This window comes from Ursus arctos, unplaced genomic scaffold, assembly GCF_023065955.2.
Source record: "Ursus arctos isolate Adak ecotype North America unplaced genomic scaffold, UrsArc2.0 scaffold_37, whole genome shotgun sequence".
NCBI lineage: Eukaryota > Metazoa > Chordata > Mammalia > Carnivora > Ursidae > Ursus > Ursus arctos.
Window position 1 is genome coordinate 6161951 of NW_026623053.1, and position 16458 is coordinate 6178408.

Genomic DNA, 16458 nt, shown 5'->3' on the forward strand with positions numbered 1-16458 from the left:
TTTTCCTGACCCCAGGCTCACGTGTTTGAAATGCACCCTGACCAGCTCCACTGTCTCTGGCTCTCTGCTGCTGGCCTTGTCTGTCTGCAGGGGTGGAGGGTAGATGACCATCATTACTATGGCATCCGTGATAGGTGAAATTGATTCTTTCTCCAGGGCCGAGTTCAGCAGGAAGCGGAAAAAGGCACCGGCAGGCATGTTCCAAGCAGTGGCCTGGGTCCGCAGGGGCCTGTTTCATTTCCGCGCTGGGCTCTCTGTGCGCATGAACAGCACTGCGATAGACCGAAAGGGTGTCCTGGCCAATCGGGTAGCCGTGATCACCGGGTCCACTGAGGGGTAAGTGCCCTGATTGCCCTAGGGGTCTTGACCCCTCCCCAGGACTCTGGCTTCCAGAGAGACCTTGGGCTCTCAGATTGAGACACAGTCTTGTTGATTTCCAGGGCTGGGTCTCGGGACAGTCGTGGCAGGGGGCTGAGGCTGTCTTGTTCCCTCCATCTCTGCCGCAGGATCGGCTTTGCCATCGCCCGGCGTCTGGCCCAGGATGGGGCCCATGTCGTTATCAGCAGCCGGAAGCAGCAGAACGTGGACCGGGCAGTGGCCGCGCTGCAGGGAGAGGGGCTGAGCGTGACGGGCACCGTGTGCCACGTGGGGAAGGCCGAGGACCGGGAGCGGCTGGTGGCCACGGTAAGGGGCTCCTGGGGTGAGAGGATGCAGGAAGGAGAACACACAGGGCCTTTCCCATGCTGCTCAGCCCTGGGTGGGGCCGGGACCGGATTGGGGGCTGGGAGGCCCTAGAACACGTCTCCAAATGGTCTACCGGGGCAGACGTCATCGTGCATACTGGCTTTCTGGAAAATGGCTTTTTCATGAGAGGACCTTCGCTTCCATCCTACACCCTGGAGAACTGTGGTTGAGGAGGAATCTGGAGGGATTCCCCACCCCAAGTCCATGGACGGATTCCTGGAGGAGACAGACCCTCCTCCCCCCAGGCCCTCAGGGTGGCAGAGCCTGTCCTTGGGCCTACCCCGCGCTCCTGCCTTCACCAGCGTTTGGTTCTCACCCCAACTATGTGACCATTCCTGGTTGAGACAGGATCTGATTAGCAAGCTTTGGCTCAATGCCCTGTGCACCTGGCAGCGGCGCTGGGACGGCGAGGCCTCCTCAGGCCATGTCCATACTTATGGCCCTGTGTGTCACCCTTCCCCCCAGGTCCTGGAGCACTATGGGGGCCTCGACTTTCTGGTGTGCAATGCAGGCGTCAACCCCCTGGTGGGAAGCACCCTGAAAGCCAGTGAGGAGGTGTGGGACAAGGTGAGAGGCCGCTGAGGGGAGCTGGCTGAGGGGTCTAATGTGCTCTCCCATTGAGACTCGACTGTCTCCCCCGAAGCGACTGTAAAAACAGGCACTGACCACTCGTCCCCTGGAATGTGCCACGATGCTACTTTCCAATCTGTGGGCCTTCAAAGCGAGTTCCTACAGTCTTTCTGCTTTCCTTTCTCTTCCTGTCCCTTTTGCATTTATTTCCCCAAGGGGATGATTGGGTGCGGGGTGAAAATGCTGTAGATATGCAGTCTCATTCCTTCGAGACAGAGGGCACATGGGCCTCACCCAAGATGCTGCCGCACGGGAGGGATCCCGGTGCCACTTTAGTTCCAACTGGCGCTCTGTCCTAGCCCCCAGTCTCTGCCTCTTTCCCTGCCGGTTCCTCTCTTGACTTTTTCTCTGTCCCCAGTCCCACCAGACTGAGCTCCCAGACAGCGAGTCAGGGACCCTCGTGTCTGAGGCCCGATCCGGGTTTTAGTTCCAGGCAGGACCAGCGTGGGCAGCTCCCTCCCAGGGTGACAGTGCTCCGTTTTGTCTCCTTCTTTGTGTCGGCCCCAGGAAAGCTCAGAGCCAAGTCTGCAGGAAACGGGCATGCATGGAGGCCCTCACAGCTGGCTCTTCTGTGAACGAATAATAGAATAATGCTCAGTCCTCACCACATGCTGTGAACCGTAGGCACCAACCTTCCCCTGGCTTTTTCTTATCTTTCTACACTTATTTTTCCTGTTCTCCATTTCTTCACACGTAATACCCATTCCATTTTATTTCATGCTGTTGCACCGTGAGAATGCCTTAAATTCTATTGGGACAAGACAAGGACACAAACAAGTCAAAACACAGACCAAGACAACTCTTCCAGAAGTCTCCTTTGCTCCCAGGACCTCCTTTCCCTCCATCGGTTCTACTTTCAGTCTTTTTCCAGGGGCCTCTGCTTAGAGCTTCTGTCTGCACGGCCAGCACCTAGTCCATTTTCTCAAAAAGGCCTGAACATTTCCCTCCTTCACCCCAGTCTGGAAGAGTTCACATTTTCAGGACTCTGCTCACAGGCCTGTCACTTAGCCTGCCTGCCTGTTAAACCATTAGCGGGTGGGATGCCCCTCTTGTCCTGATCAGAAGGGGAATGAATCTCAGATCTGCACGCATGTGGGTTTGCAGCGCAAATGATAGGACTCCAAGTGTCTTACGAGAACGGGCCCTGAGCTGAGGGCTGACGGCATCTCTCTGCCCTCCCCCCTGCCTCTGATCTGATTTCAGATCCTGAGCGTGAATGTGAAGTCCCCGGCCCTACTGCTGAGCCAGCTGCTGCCCCACATGGAGAACAGGGGGTAGGTTGCAGGGTGGGGGGTGGGGACTGATGGGGAGGGCGCGAGAGAACATAGGGGCCCGGCTGGGAGGGGAGGACAAAAGAGGTGTCCCTGGGTCTCCCCACCCCCCTCCCTCTGTCCTGCCTCTCCCTTTGTACAGCCACAGCTTCTAATTCTTGGCTGCAGAATTGGGGTGGTGTTCCTGGGGCTCAGGCGGGCTCTCGTGGGCCTTCACATCAGCAGGTTTGGGAAAGGGCTGGGTGTTAGCTCCTTAGCCTCGTGGGCAGACCATTCACACCCTCCACTCTGGTTCGCTTACCGCTGGACAGTGCCTTGTCTCCAGTTTGCAATCCAGGACAGGGTCTGCCCCATTGCTCCCCTGGGGAGAAGCCCATCCCAGACCCCTCCTCCCTCCCTGCTTCTCAGCCTCCAGGGAGCCTGCCTGTTTTTCCAGATCCTGCATATTTGACTGTACTCCATACTTAGCCTCACGGGTCTGGTGTCAGGGACCTAGGCGGCCACCTCCGACAGGCCATCGCTGGCTCCTCAGGCTCCTGCGTGCAGCTGTGCAGACGTACCCTTTAGGAACTGGCCCGGGACTGTAGGGGATAGAAGAAAAAGTCACTGATTCTCATTTCATGTCTCCTCCCGCCCCATCTGCTTCTCAGAGGTGGCCCATCGTTGGAAGGCACTCACTGTCAGCGCTGGGGGCCTCTTCACCAAGCCCACTCTGCACCCTTCCCCAAGCAGCTGGCTTTCTGCTCATCGCGTCCCCAGGGAGAGGCAGAGAGGGTCATGGTCGGAGCGTGGGCGCTGGGTCAGAGAGATAGGGTTGGAGTCCCAGCTCTGCCACTCCTAGCTGTGCGGCTAAACCCAGCCGAGCCTGTTTGTTCAGCTCTGAAGTGGAGATAATAACACGAACTGCGTTGCCGCTGTGAGCAGTGCATTATTCCATGACTATAATAATTAAAATGGTGTCATTCTAAGTTTTATATCTTTTTAAAATAATAGTAGCACCTCAATCCTTGCTAAGTTGATGGCTTCCTGTCTCCTCTCGTGTTTGTCTCCTCGCAGGATGGGATCGGTCATCCTGGTCTCCTCCGTCGCAGCCTACATACCCCAAGTGGTGAGTGCTTGCTCGTGTGCCCTTGGTAGGATTAGGGGAAGGGGTCCCCAGAACGCCACAGGGACAATGCCTGGCACAGACCCCCACCTCACTCCTGCTGCCCGAGGTTGAGCTGATGCCCATGCGGCTGCTGGGTCCCTCGGATGCAGCTTCTGTTCTCAGACCAGGCTGGGGAGAGTGTGTCTGAGCTCTGCGCTTGGGCCAGGGGTGGGATCAGCCAACTGATGAGAAATCCAACAGATACTTTCCTCTGCTTCCTCGTAGCTGCTTCTTCTTCTTCTTCTTCTTCTTCTTCTTCTTCTTTTAAAGATTTATTTATTTGAGGAGGGGGCAGAAGGAGAGGGAAAGATTCCCAAGCAGACTGCCTGCTGAGCCTCAAGCCGATGGATGATTCGGGCCCGATGGTGGGGCTCCATCTCACGACCCTGAGGCCACGACCTGAGCCGAAATCAAGAGTCAAACGCTTAACTGAGTGAGCCACCCAGGCGCCCCTGCCTCCCCATATCCTAATCATTGTCTTGATTCCCTTTCCAGAAGCTGGGTCCCTACAATATCAGCAAGACGGCCATTCTGGGCCTCACCAGGACGCTGTCATTGGAGCTAGCCCCCAAGGGCATCCGGGTGAACTGCCTGGTTCCAGGAATAATCAAGACCAACTTTAGCAAAGTGGTGAGGACCGGGGCGTGTCCCCCATTTCGCAGCCAGGTTCAGTGGAAACCTCCCCAGTGATTAAGGGATAAGCCTCAGATCAGTGTCCCTAATAGCTGAAGTCCTCATTGTCCTTCAAATTCAGCCGTGACTCAGCCTATCAGCCCCGAGAAAGGCAAATCTGCCCTGGGATCATCTGGGGCCCTGCCCATCTCCTTGCTTCAGCGGCACTGACTCTCTTGTGTCTTCCCTTTGCCCAGATACACCAGGATGAGCTTTACTGGAACAATTTCAAGAGACAGCACCAAGTGCAGAGGTAAGTGGGGTGTGGAGCCTTGGTAATCTGGGTACAGCTGGGGAAGGGTGGCCGACCTGTGTCACAAGTCCACCCCTCCCTGTGTACTGGCCATTCCTTTAGCTGAAGTCCGGGTTCCACAGAGCCCTGCGGGCTGCAAGTAGTCCCGCTGAGTCTGCCCTGTCCCTCCTTGCAGCAGAGTCCGAGATCCCTGACATGTGTTCTGTCCTGTGCAGGTTAGGGCAGCCCGAGGACTGTGCAGGCATCGTGTCCTTCCTGTGCTCTCCGGACGCCAGCTACATCACCGGCGAGAACATCGTGGTGGGGGGCTTCTCCTCTCGGCTCTGATGGGGCTGAGGCGGCCCTGAGCTGTGGGTCTAGGCTTAGGAGCCTGGGGGCGGGTGGGCTGGGAGATCATTTAAGGTTAGGGGATAAAGTCTGAAACTCTGCCAGACAATCAACCGCGGGGGCTTGTTCATGCCCGGCTTGAGGCAGGAGCCCCCAGGGTTCTCATCTGTTGCTTCCACTGCTGATTCAGCTGCTGTGATCCAACCAACATGTGGGTTCTTGATGTGGGGCTCTGAGTTCATGGGGCTGGCACTTTGGAGGAGCCATAAGGGACAGGAGCAGGGACTCAGGCCCATGAAGGATCCGGCTCCTTCTCTCTGCCACTCGTGCTTTAAACATTTCTTTCCTAAAATAAACTCCAATTTCTCCTCAAGCCTGGAAACTCCTGGTAAGGGGAGAGCCAAGGGGAATGAGGCTGAGGACAGGCCTCTCCTGCCTTCTGCCTTCTGCTGCCCTGAGCCCATTCACGGACCCATGGCGGTGGCCACTGAGTGTTCACAGAAGGCTCTGCTCCGTTCTCGGAGCGGCCTGGTGGCGGCTGAGCAAGGTGGTGGTGGGGGGAAGGATTCTGGGATTCCCCCTGGGATTCTAGAGGCTAGCGGTTCTTAATGTTTTCTGGGCCACACAGGCCTTTGAGCCCCTGAAGAAAAAATCTTGCATACCCCACCAAATCTTGCATACCATTCCAGGCTGAGAACTTCTAATTGACACAAAAGAGATAAGTCAGTGTAAAGTTCTCAAGGTTGTCTCCTCTTGGTAAAGGCCCTTTCTGTTGTCAAGTTCGAGGACACCATCCTTCTGTGTGTGCGTGTCCCAGGCCCGGCAGACTCCGGGAGTAACAGTGGCCCTGAGAACACCTCTCTTCCTCTCGTGCTATCCATAAGTCTCACCCGGAATTGGTCCCAAGGGAGGACCTGAGCCAAGGCTTCCAGCTGACCTCTGGCTTTCACCTCACTGAAACTGCTCACCAGTGCCCCCGCTCTGGCCCTCTTGGGCATATGGGTCTTTGTCTTGAGATTAATTCAATTACAAAAACAGTTACTGTTCCCTACTGCAAACCGTGTGTTGGGCCAGGCACTCTGGAGAACCCAAATGTAAAAACAGACCCAACCTCTCTTAAGTTCCTTCCTTGTGGTAGGAGAACAGGGGTTTAAAACACTCATCAGTAAATGAGGCAGAAATGGGGCACCCGGGTGGTTCAGTTGGTTGAGTGTCCAGCTCGTGATGTTGGCTCACGTCATGGTCTTAGGGTTGTGAGATCAAGCCCCACGTCCAGCTCCGGGCTCAGTGCAGTCTACTTGCCCCTTTCCCTCTGCTCTGCCCCCTGCTCTCTCTTGCTCTCTCTCTCTCAAATAAATAAATAAATAAATAAATAAATAAATAAATAAAATCTTTACAGATAAATTAATAAGTGTATTCACTCATTCAGTAAATTGAGTGAGTACCACTCTATGCCAGCCACTGTTCTAGGAACTCAGAGGGCAACCGTGAACAAAACAAAGATTATTTCTCTGCAGAGTTTACACGCTTGTGGGGGAGATGTATAATGAACAACAAACATGTTAAAAAATAAATTATACAGTGTGTTAGTAGGTACATAGGTACAGGAAAAAAAAAAGACAAAGAGTAGCAAGGGGTTCAATTCTAGACCTAATTCTGAGGTGTGGTGGGTGTGTATCAGCAGCTGGGTGTCTTACAATTCAGCTGACTTCGGACACCATCTGCCTGGAGACAGGACGAGACCCCAGAGGTGAAGGGCTCAGTTCTCCAAGACCAGCCCTACTCCACTTGCTAAGCACAAGACCCTATTGTCAGCTGTGCTCTGAGAGAGCTTGGGGAGTCCAACGACCTCCCCCTGGGTTTGAGGAGTTTGCCGGAGTGGCTCACAGAACTCAGAGAAACATTTTTCTTACTAGATTTCCAGTTTAGGGACCCCTGGGGTGGTTCGGTCGATTAAGCGTCTGCCTTCAGCTCAGGTCGTGATCCCGGGGTCCTGGGATCGAGCCCCACGTGGGGGTCCCTGCTCAGTGGGGAGTCTGCTTCTCCCTCTCCCTCTGCCTCTCCCCCCCCGCTCCGTTTGTGATCCCACTGTCTCTCAAATAAATAAATAAAATAAAATAAAAGGACACCTTTATCACTCTTATCACTTAGGAAATTCCAAGGGCTTTAGGAACTCTGTGGCAGAAATGGGGACAGTGAGGTCTCCCTAGGGTTGGGACTTGTCTAGGCCACAGGTGCAGGGTTTAGGAGGCTACCTGAAGTGGCCTGATGGGGGGGTCCGAGGTGAGGCATCAGAATATGACAGTAAACCAAGAGCATAAAGCTTGGACTGATGGCGTCGGTCTTGGGGAGTAGTTGGGGAAATTGGGGGACTTGGGCAGCCAGGTGTGGGGGGGAGATGCAGACAGGCAGAGCAGGACAGGATTCTACAGGTAAGAAGGCCAGGCCTAGAGAGGTGACCCACTGGAGGCTCCCACAGCTCTAGAAGGGCCAAGGCAGTGGGCAGAGCCTTGTTATGGTATCTCAGCTCCATGACCTCCTCCTACACTTTGTGAGGGCAGAGTGCAGGGAGAGACAGTGAGGGAAGTGGCCGGGCAAGCCGGGCACCCAGAGTGGACCCCCAAGGGAAGAGAGCAGCCTGAGAGTGGGGCAGGGGCTGCCGAGCCCACCCCCTCCCAGGATGAGAGCTTGGGAGCGGGGAGAGGGTGTGGCACTGGGAAGGAAGGCCCCAGTTCTGGACCCAGCACTGGAGGCAAGGAGTTGAGGCCCAGGGAGAAGAGGACTTTGCTTGCAATGGAGCGCTGCCCAGAGGGAGATTTGGTGTGCCGGCCATCCGTGCTGTGTGTTTGTGTGAGCACGCGTGTGTCCCTGCTGGAGTGGGACTGACCTCAGAAGGAGGAGGGGCTGGGAGAGAGAGCAGGTGAACAAGCTGGGGCGTGCAGGGACGGCTTGCACTGCATTTATGGCCCTCGCCCCTTCCTCTGTTGAGAAGTGTCCAGAAAAGCCCACCCTGGGCCCAGGGCACGCCCAGAACAGAAGGGGTGTGGGGGCAGGAGAGGGACAGGCCCATGTGCTCTGCCCCCAGGCTATTCCTGCCTGATGGCCTCACAAGTGGACAAGGGCTCCGGGCCAGGTGGGGTGAGAACCCGGGTCAGACTCTTTGAGTCCCCCAGTCCCCCTGTGGTCCTCAGGCCAAGTTTCCAGCCAGGGGCTATAGGTCATGGTACCCCAGCAGAAGTGCTTCCTTGGGATAAATAACTGCAGTATTTACTTCGCTCCCAGCAGGCCTTGGGCAATACTCAAACGCTTTGACCTGGGCCGAGAAATGAAAAAAGAAACCACCACCACTACCACCAAACTGGGCACATCAGAGGGTTTCTATGGGCTTGGGGTATTCGTGTTTGAGGGACTGGGGAGGACGGAGAGCAGGAAATGGAGCCGGGTTAGTGGGAGAAGGCAGTGAGTGGGCGCACTTGGCTTCTAGCTCCCCCAGCTGTGGGAGAGAGATCCTTAGCCTCTGGGGCCGGGGACTTGGAATATCTGACTCTCCACCTAGGAGCATGTTGTCTTCAAGTTAAGCCCTTCATCTCTGATTCCCAAAGAAAGATCTGGAAAACAGTATCAGGGCAATGGGGAATTCTAGGGTGTCCGGGGACGGCCGCAGGTAAGGATTATGATGCTGCGAGGTGCTGGCAATCCAGTCTGAGGATTCTCTGCGTTACGATGAGTCATGAGGGCACCCGACCTTGTTTGGATGTTGTGGCCCCATGGGCGTGAGAAGTGGCATAAGCTGCAGTCCTTGGGCCAGCTGTTTCTTTCTTTCTTTCTTTTTTTTAAGATTTTATTTATTTATTCGACAGAGATAGAGACAATCAGCGAGAGAGGGAACACAAGCAGGGGGAGTGGGAGAGGAAGAAGCAGGCTCACAGCAGAGGAGCCTGATGTGGGGCTCGATCCCAGAACTCCGGGATCACGCCCTGAGCCGAAGGCAGGGGCTTAACCGCTGTGCCACCCAGGCGCCCCTGGCCAGCTGTTTCTTATTTACTTTCCAGACCACTCTGGCGGTGGGTCCCTTGTCCCACTGAACATCTCTGGCTGTGTCTGTGGAGCTGGGCTCACGGGTGGGAGCACAGCTTGAGGGTCCCGGTGCTGCGTTGGAGAAGAAGGGGTTGTCCCAGGGTGGCCGGAGGCAGCGTGGCGGGCTGGAGGTTCTGTGGAGGCTGTAATCTGTGGGGGTGAGGTGAGGACAAACATGGGTGAATGCCCAGGGCTCTGCTTGGCACAACTGACTTCACCGTGAAGCTCTTGCACCAGATCTTACCAAGAAGATGAACTGTCCTTTCATCTAAAGCAAATGGTTCCCTTGGCAATTGGACAGCAGGGGAAACATTAGCTGAGTGCCAGAATAAATGAAAGATGGGGAGTAGGATAGAAATAGAGGAAAAGAGCCACAGGTGCTCTCGGGCTTCCTCACCTATGGGGCTGGGACACTGTGTCGGGGGACTGAAGTTGCTGTGCCCGTCTGGGCTATTGTGCGCCCTGGGGGTCTGGACTCAAGTTTGGAGTTTCTGTCCCTTTAGCCCTTGAAGACCAAAAGATGCTGTTCTCCATGCAGGGAGGGTCCTCGTAAATCCCAGTGGGTATAATGACTTCCTTTGCTGATCATTTTTTAAAAACATGTTTTCTTTAAAAAGTTTTTTCTTTAAAGATTTCCCTTATTTATTTGACAGAGAGAGAGAGAGAGCGAGCACAAACACAACATAGGGAGCAGCAGAGGCAGAGGGAGAGGCAGGCGCCCAACTTTAAAACTCCCCTTACTCCTCCCTAAAAATCAGGAGGGTTTTAGAATGTGAGGTCCTGGGAGGGAAGGAATCCAGAGCTTCCTCGTGTCCCCTTTCTGGTGACCCGGCCTCTGGAGACCGTTGACAAAAGATGCTGGTGGTGTGGATGGGTCCTTGGCCACCTGCAACACTGCACGTGTGGGAATGAGACGTGGGGCTTTGGAGTTTAATGAGTGGGTACCTCAGCAGCCAGCCCAACTGGAACACCAGGCATTTGAGGTTTTGAATGTCCTGGGTCAGATTTTACCAAGAAGCCGACTATCTTCCATCCAAAACAAATAGCCCCCTTGACCGAGTAAACAGCTTACAGACAACACAGCCCACATCTGGAGAATTTCTTTCAACGGGCAGAAGGAGGGGGTATGGGATCCCAAGCCAAAGAAACCATCACCCGCCTCCACCTAACTTTGAAACCGATCCCAGCAGCCCAAATCAGATGGAGCCATTTCCAGAATCCTCTTCTATCTTCTTTCTGCTCTTCCCTGTCCTCCTGAAGTTTATCAGCTAACTCCATGTCAGACCTTTCAGGGAGGCTCAGGGCCCCTCCTGCCTTGCTTCGTTTGCTGGGGGTTAAGAACTGATGCCGGTGTGGGGAGGTGCAGCCCTCCGAGCGTCCATAAGATCTAAGCCCACTTACTGGTCACGGAAGCTGCGTTTCTCCTGCCAGATCTGCTGGCTTGTCTCCAGCGCAGCTGGTCTCTTGCCTTCATCAGAAGCGGTTGAAACCGGCTCATCACCTACCCTGAGAGCAGTTATGCCTCAGGATCAAGGAAAAGACCCTACGGAGGATCTGGTTTATTCCCACCTTCAGGTGAGGCAACTGAAGGCCATGGAGGGGAAGGGGCTTGACCGTGAGCTGGGCTGGTAGGAGAAGTGGTCCAGAAGCTAGGTCCCCCGACCCTGGGCTTGTTGTGAGCAAGTCCTTTGCCAGGTTCACTTGGCCCATTACCTGCCACACTGATGATCCCCTAAGAAGTTCTCTTTTCTAGGGCAGGGGCTCCTGGATTTGAATAGAGAGTGCTGTGGATTGAAAGTCTATGTACCCCCTGGGGCGCCTGGGTGGCGCAGTCCTTAAGCGTCTGCCTTCGGCTCAGGGCGTGATCCCGGCGTTCTGGGATCGAGCCCCACATCAGGCTCCTCCCCTGGGAGCCTGCTTCTTCCTCTCCCACTCCCCCTGCTTGTGTTCCCTCTCCCGCTGGCTGTCTCTCTCTGTCAAATAAATAAATAAAATCTTTAGAAAAACATAAAAAAGAAAAAAAAGAAAGTCTATGTACCCCCCAAATTCATACATTGAAACCCGAATCCCTAATAGGATGGCACTTAGAGATGGGGACTTTGTAATTTGGGTTCGATGAGGATGTGAGAGTGGGGCCTTCATGATGGAATGAATGCTCTTATAAAAGCGACGTGAGATTTTGCTCTCTCTCTACCATGTGAGGATCCAGCGAGAAAATGGCCGTCTGCAGACCAGGAAAAGTGCTCTTACCACAACTGGACTAGGCTGGCCCCCTGATCTCAGATTCTGAGCCTCCAGAACTGTGAGAAATCGGTGGCTATTGCTAAGCTACCGAGTCGATGGCATTTTGTGATAGCAACCCGAACAGACCACATCTGTGGAGCTGACACTAACTTCTGCCCACGTGACTTCGCCTGGCCATCTCTGCCAGCCCACAGTGGCCCCATCCTCAGGGACGTGCCCCAGCTCAGGGGTTAGAACATATTGTATTAAAGCTTTCTGGTATCTCACTAAAAGTGGCGGAAGCGATCCTTACTTAGTGTTGAATCCGTATTTTTAAAAAAATTAGCTCGATTTCTTTTATTTTTTTAAAGATTTTATTTATTTATTCGACAGACATAGAGACAGCCAGCGAGAGAGGGAACACAAGCAGGGGGAGTGGGAGAGGAAGAAGCAGGCTCATAGTGGAGGAGCCTGATGGGGGGCTCGATCCCACAACGCCGGGATCACACCCTGAGCCGAAGGCAGACGCTCAACCACTATGCCACCCAGGCGCCCCTAAAAAAATTAGCTTGATTTCTATAATACTCAGACAGTAGAGTAAATACAACGAATTGAACTGATATCTGTACCCTTTAGTTTGAAAGGTGCCGAGAAAGACAGGAGCAGCCCCCAGCCGCCTGGAGCCGTCCTGGAATGATCAACCGGCCCTGGTACTGATGGGCTGGCCTCCCAGCCAGGCCAGGGTGTTCGGTGAAACAACAATTCTGGCGGCTATTGACATCCAACAGGCCCACACTGTTCACTTGGTGGATAACGACAAAAACAAGGTCACTCTGTAATCATGTCTGAACGTGGACAAATTATTGTCCAAACCACAAAGATCTGAACGTCCGTCCTCCATCCTGGATAACGAGTGAGAGCGGCTGCTTTGTCAACAGTCCCTGTAACTTTGCTCTTCTCTCTCTCCTTCGACATACTTATGCTTAAGATGCCAGTCGCAGAATTACCCCAGTATCCAATCCAGAGCGAAGCCTTGCATCCCTGAGTACTCTTCAACGTCACCTGACACAAGCCCGATCCGATAAAGCCTTTCTAATACTCTGTTCCTGAAACTCTGCACACTTGCCCATGGGCTGTGTTCTCCTCATTTGCTAAGGGTCAGTAAACCCAATTTTATTTGACTACAGTGTGCTCCTGGTAGCCTTTGGTGGGAGAGTACTGGCAGTCTATACATTTTTTTTTAAGTATTTTAAATGAACACGGTAACAAATCGAAGTACTTCAAAAGGGTGAACAACGAAAGTTAAATCTCCTTTTCTACACTTGAACGTGTAATCCCCTTCCCTTCCTCCCGGGCCATCACTGTTCCCAAAGACAGTCCGTGCTCCTACAGGCAGATACGTCTATTTATTAATTTCGGTGCTAATCACACTTATCGTTACTACTGCTGTTTGTCCTTCTTTTTATCCACCTGTCCCCCCAATATTTATTGCACCTGGAACTCCACGGCGATGCCACGATCTTTCTCAGTGAAATCATAACGGTGACTCAGGATACCGTGTGCACCATTTTTCAGTAAGGCAAAACAGGGGAAGAAAGGGTTCTGTGGCTGATGACCTTTTAAGCAGTGGCCCCAACTTTACTGATGCTTTTGATTCTTCCTTTACTTCCAGCATGGATGGGATATCACTTTTGACGCAGAAGCAGCTTTTGCAATGATGAGGGGATGGACTGAGGGGTAAAGAATAGGTCCTTTGGTAGAGATGGCTTTCCATCAGCTTCAGGATGAGGGCCAAGTTCCTTTGTGTGGGGTACAACCCCTCAGATCCTCACCTCTGCCTCCTTTGTCCTTCTGTTCTTTATTTTGTTTAATTTTTTCAAAAGATTTTATTTATTTTGCAGAGACGGAGAGCACAAGCAGGGGGAGCAGTCACTTAACCGACCGAGCCACCCAGGCACCCCAGTCGCTCTGTTCTTTAAACCACCACTTGCCCTTGGGAGCTTTACTCTTGCTGGCTGAAGGGCTTCCAGTCCCCTGGAGGGCTGTGCCCTCTCTTGTTTAAGGTCTTTGGGCACCGCTGCCTTTGCCAGAACCCGGCCTCCAGGGCAGCCGCTCCCATGGCACTTGCCGCAGGGCATGGGCGTTGTTGTCAGAGTGCTCTGTTTCTCCTTCCGCGAAGAGATGGTCTTGCTTCTCTGAAGCCCCAGCCTCTAGCAGGAAGCTCAGCACATAGAAACTTCCCAATGGAGGTTTGCTGAATAACTGAATGAATGGTGAATGAAGAAATTCCTCTTCTGGAGGCTCGGTCTGGTGTGTCTAGCCCTTCCTGCTTCTGGGAACCCCTTCTTCGACCCCAAGTTCCTGGAAATGGTAGAGACAAACCATATAAGGAAATGGTTCCTTCTAGAAAAAGCAAGATTTGCCCCCAGGGCTACTCTGGAGCTGCAGCCCTCTATGCCTCTTGAACTCCAGAAGGGTTTGTCTTTCCTTTGGGAAAAGAAGGAAAAACTCTTGGCAGAGTTTTCTAGAACCCAGAACTCAGGCTGCTTCCTCGGGATTCATCTCCCAAGTGACTTCCAGTCCCACCCAATCCGGGTCCTGCCAAAGAGAGCGGTTGGGGTGGGGCACAGACACCCTGGGCCTTAGTGCCGCAGAAGCCACCCCCCCTGTCCCCAGTCACAGGAAGAGTAGCGGCTGCCACTTACTGAGCCTTTATTCCGGGTCAAGCACAGTGCTAAGTGCTTCTCAGGAATTCTCTCTTTTAAAGATAGTAACAGCTTAGAAATAAAATAAAAAGTAAAGATAGTAACAGCTCTGTGAGGCAGGCCATTCCTAGCCCCATTTTACCTATGGAGAACCTGAGATTCTAGAAAAATTCAGTAACGTGCCAGCGTGGCCACATCCCCTCAGCCCACCTCAGATGTCAGCCACAGTGTAGGGGGCCACTTCCTGGGGAGCTCAGACTCGCCTCCGACCCACCACGAGTCATCTGCTTTCTGCCCAGGCGTGTGCCCAGGGAGTCCCGAGCGCGAGCGCGAGCGTGGGGTGACCTCCCCGGGGCGGGGGCTGCTGCGTGGCCGGTGGGAAGCCCCGTGGAGGAGGGACAGGAGGGCATCCTACTTCCTCAGTGAGTCTGTGTGCGGTCAATTCCCACGGCCCACAGCGGAGACTGCCCTGCATCTCTGTTCCCAGCCCCGCGCCCCTGTGCTCCGTGATCACACCACAAGGGGTTTACCGGTCTTGGGCTCTGCTTTTGGAGGAATTCAAGCGAAGACAGGCACCCAGTAGAGAAGTGGCAAAGCTGGTACATGAACGGAGGTGTACCTGATGAGGGCCTTTTTGATGTGTTTTTAGGAAGGGAGAAGTCCCAGAGAAACCCAGGATCCCCAGCGGAGGAGGGGAGGAGCAGGCAGGGTGGGGTGCTGTGGCCTCCCGCAGGCTGCTCTGTCGGTGTGGGGGCGCCTACAAGGCTGTGCTCTCATCAGGCTGCAGGCAACCAGGCAGCGACACTGGGCGGTGAAGGTGAAGTCCCCTGTGGTCACACCACGCCTCGTTTCAGTGTAGCAGGATTTTGTGAGAAATCACATTCCTTGGCTTTAGAAATAGAAGTTGAAACAAAACAAACCCTTTATTGTCCGGGGGAGTCAGCAAGTGCAAAGAAATGCTTCGGAGGAAAGAAGATCCACACGGCTTCTCTCTTTTCCTCTCCAAGAGTCAAGTCCCAGTTCTACTCTCGTGGCACCTGTCCTTTGAACTGGCGCCTGAGATCCCACTTAGAAGCTCCTTCCTTACAACTTAACTTCTGGTCTCCCTGAGACAGTACGCTTTCATCTGTCATGACTCACATTCAAGGGCGAATGGGTTTCTGATCCCTGTGGGAAAGCGTGTATTGATGGGGAGAGGGAAGGGTCACTGGGTGCCAGAGGGAGGTCGCCAAGTGGTTCCTGCCTGGGAGGCAGAGGTAGCAAAGGCCATGTTCTCCTAACCCAGCCCAGCCTGATCCCCGGTGTGCAGGTGCTGGTTGAGAAAGGGACGAGGAGTTTCGAAGAACCCTAGTGCCCTGCCTGCTGGCCAGCGAGCTTGACCTATGCAGAAGCTGAGATTCGTGGTGTGAAAAGCAGGAGAGAAAGACACACACGCAGGACAGAGATGTCTCCCAAGGACTGTAGTGGGCCAGTAGAGACCTGTAGGTCTCGTTATGGAAGGTGCTGTGATAACGCACTAGGATCTCGGGCCAGGGGACTGTTTTCATCTGTACCAGCTCACAGCTTAGCAGGCGAGAGACTACTAGGAGGAGGAGGGTGGGCAGGGGCGCTGGTCGCGCAGCACGACCGGGTCTGGGGTTCCCCATCTCAGCCATGCTCTCCTGTCCTGCTCCCTGGCTGGGAGTCGGCATCCTCCATGACTGGAGGGTACACAGAGATGGTGGCCCCACTGTTAGAAAGCTGGGCTTCCCGAGGGGGCTGAAATGGCTAAGGAACCTGTCTCCAGGAGGGGCATCTCTCCTGACCTCCCTGGAAGAGCTAATTTCCCAGGAGGGTTCCTGAGAGTTCATTTCCAAGGCCAACGTCCTTCCTCCCCAGATTCTCCTTATTGCCATGGAGACAGTCTGCTGCTCTGTCCAGCCAGCAGTCGGAGCGGCATACACCATGACAACCTGTCGGGGTTGGGAGCACAGCTGTAAAGCACCTCACAGGCAGGAGCAAGGACAGAGGTCCAGGGGCGTTGTGACTGTCGCGGGCTCAGCCAATGAAAGGCGGACGGCTTGGTTTTTGACCGCCTTCCCCTTGGTGAGCAGCGAGGGAGGGATGGGCATGCTGGGTGGGCCGGGGGCTGGCAGGATTGAGGTCTTGGGCTGCCAGAGACCATCGGCTTCATTCTTTTCCCGATGGCATGTTTTGCTTGTCCCGAGCAGGCCAGCAGATACGTGCCGGGAGACGTGACGAAGCCCGAGCAGGGCACATCTGTCTAGCCCTGGGTGGTGCGTGGGGCGGGGGAGGACAGAGGAGCACATTCCGAGGAGGTGACCCATAGCCAGAACAGTGCTTTTTTTGCAGAACTCACGCCACCCCTCCCAGGACGGCGGAGGCAGAGGACTTGCTGCCGAGTTGACA

At 54.3% G+C, this 16458-nt stretch overlaps 1 protein-coding gene across 3 annotated transcripts; it reads left to right on the forward strand.

Annotated features, from left to right (window-relative positions):
• The first annotated feature begins 196 nt into the window (after window positions 1–196).
• Window positions 197–5044, forward strand: DHRS2 (dehydrogenase/reductase 2). Of its 3 annotated transcripts, XM_026486442.2 has the most exons (8): window positions 197–336; window positions 507–684; window positions 1210–1311; window positions 2578–2648; window positions 3702–3753; window positions 4288–4422; window positions 4662–4717; window positions 4933–5044. In XM_026486442.2, the coding sequence occupies exons 1-8, from the start codon at window positions 197–199 to the stop codon at window positions 5042–5044; spliced, it is 846 nt and encodes a 281-aa protein (XP_026342227.1). The 3 variants fall into 3 exon arrangements, with proteins under 3 accessions (XP_026342227.1, XP_044235535.1, XP_044235536.1); XM_044379600.1 differs by lacking the exon at window positions 4662–4717 and having other exon boundaries at window positions 4288–4438; window positions 4893–5044; XM_044379601.1 differs by lacking the exon at window positions 4662–4717 and having other exon boundaries at window positions 4288–4419; window positions 4898–5044.
• The last annotated feature ends 11414 nt before the right edge of the window (window positions 5045–16458 follow it).

Bases quoted from the DNA above. Each gene is read 5' to 3' on its own strand.
- DHRS2 (XM_044379600.1), top strand. From the start codon at position 197: ATGTTCCAAGCAGTGGCCTGGGTCCGCAGGGGCCTGTTTCATTTCCGC. The intron at 685-1,209 runs GTAAGGGGCTCC...CCTTCCCCCCAG, and splicing joins GGGAGCGGCTGGTGGCCACG to GTCCTGGAGCACTATGGGGG. The intron at 4,439-4,892 runs GTCCCCCATTTC...CCCTCCTTGCAG, and splicing joins AGTGGTGAGGACCGGGGCGT to CAGAGTCCGAGATCCCTGAC.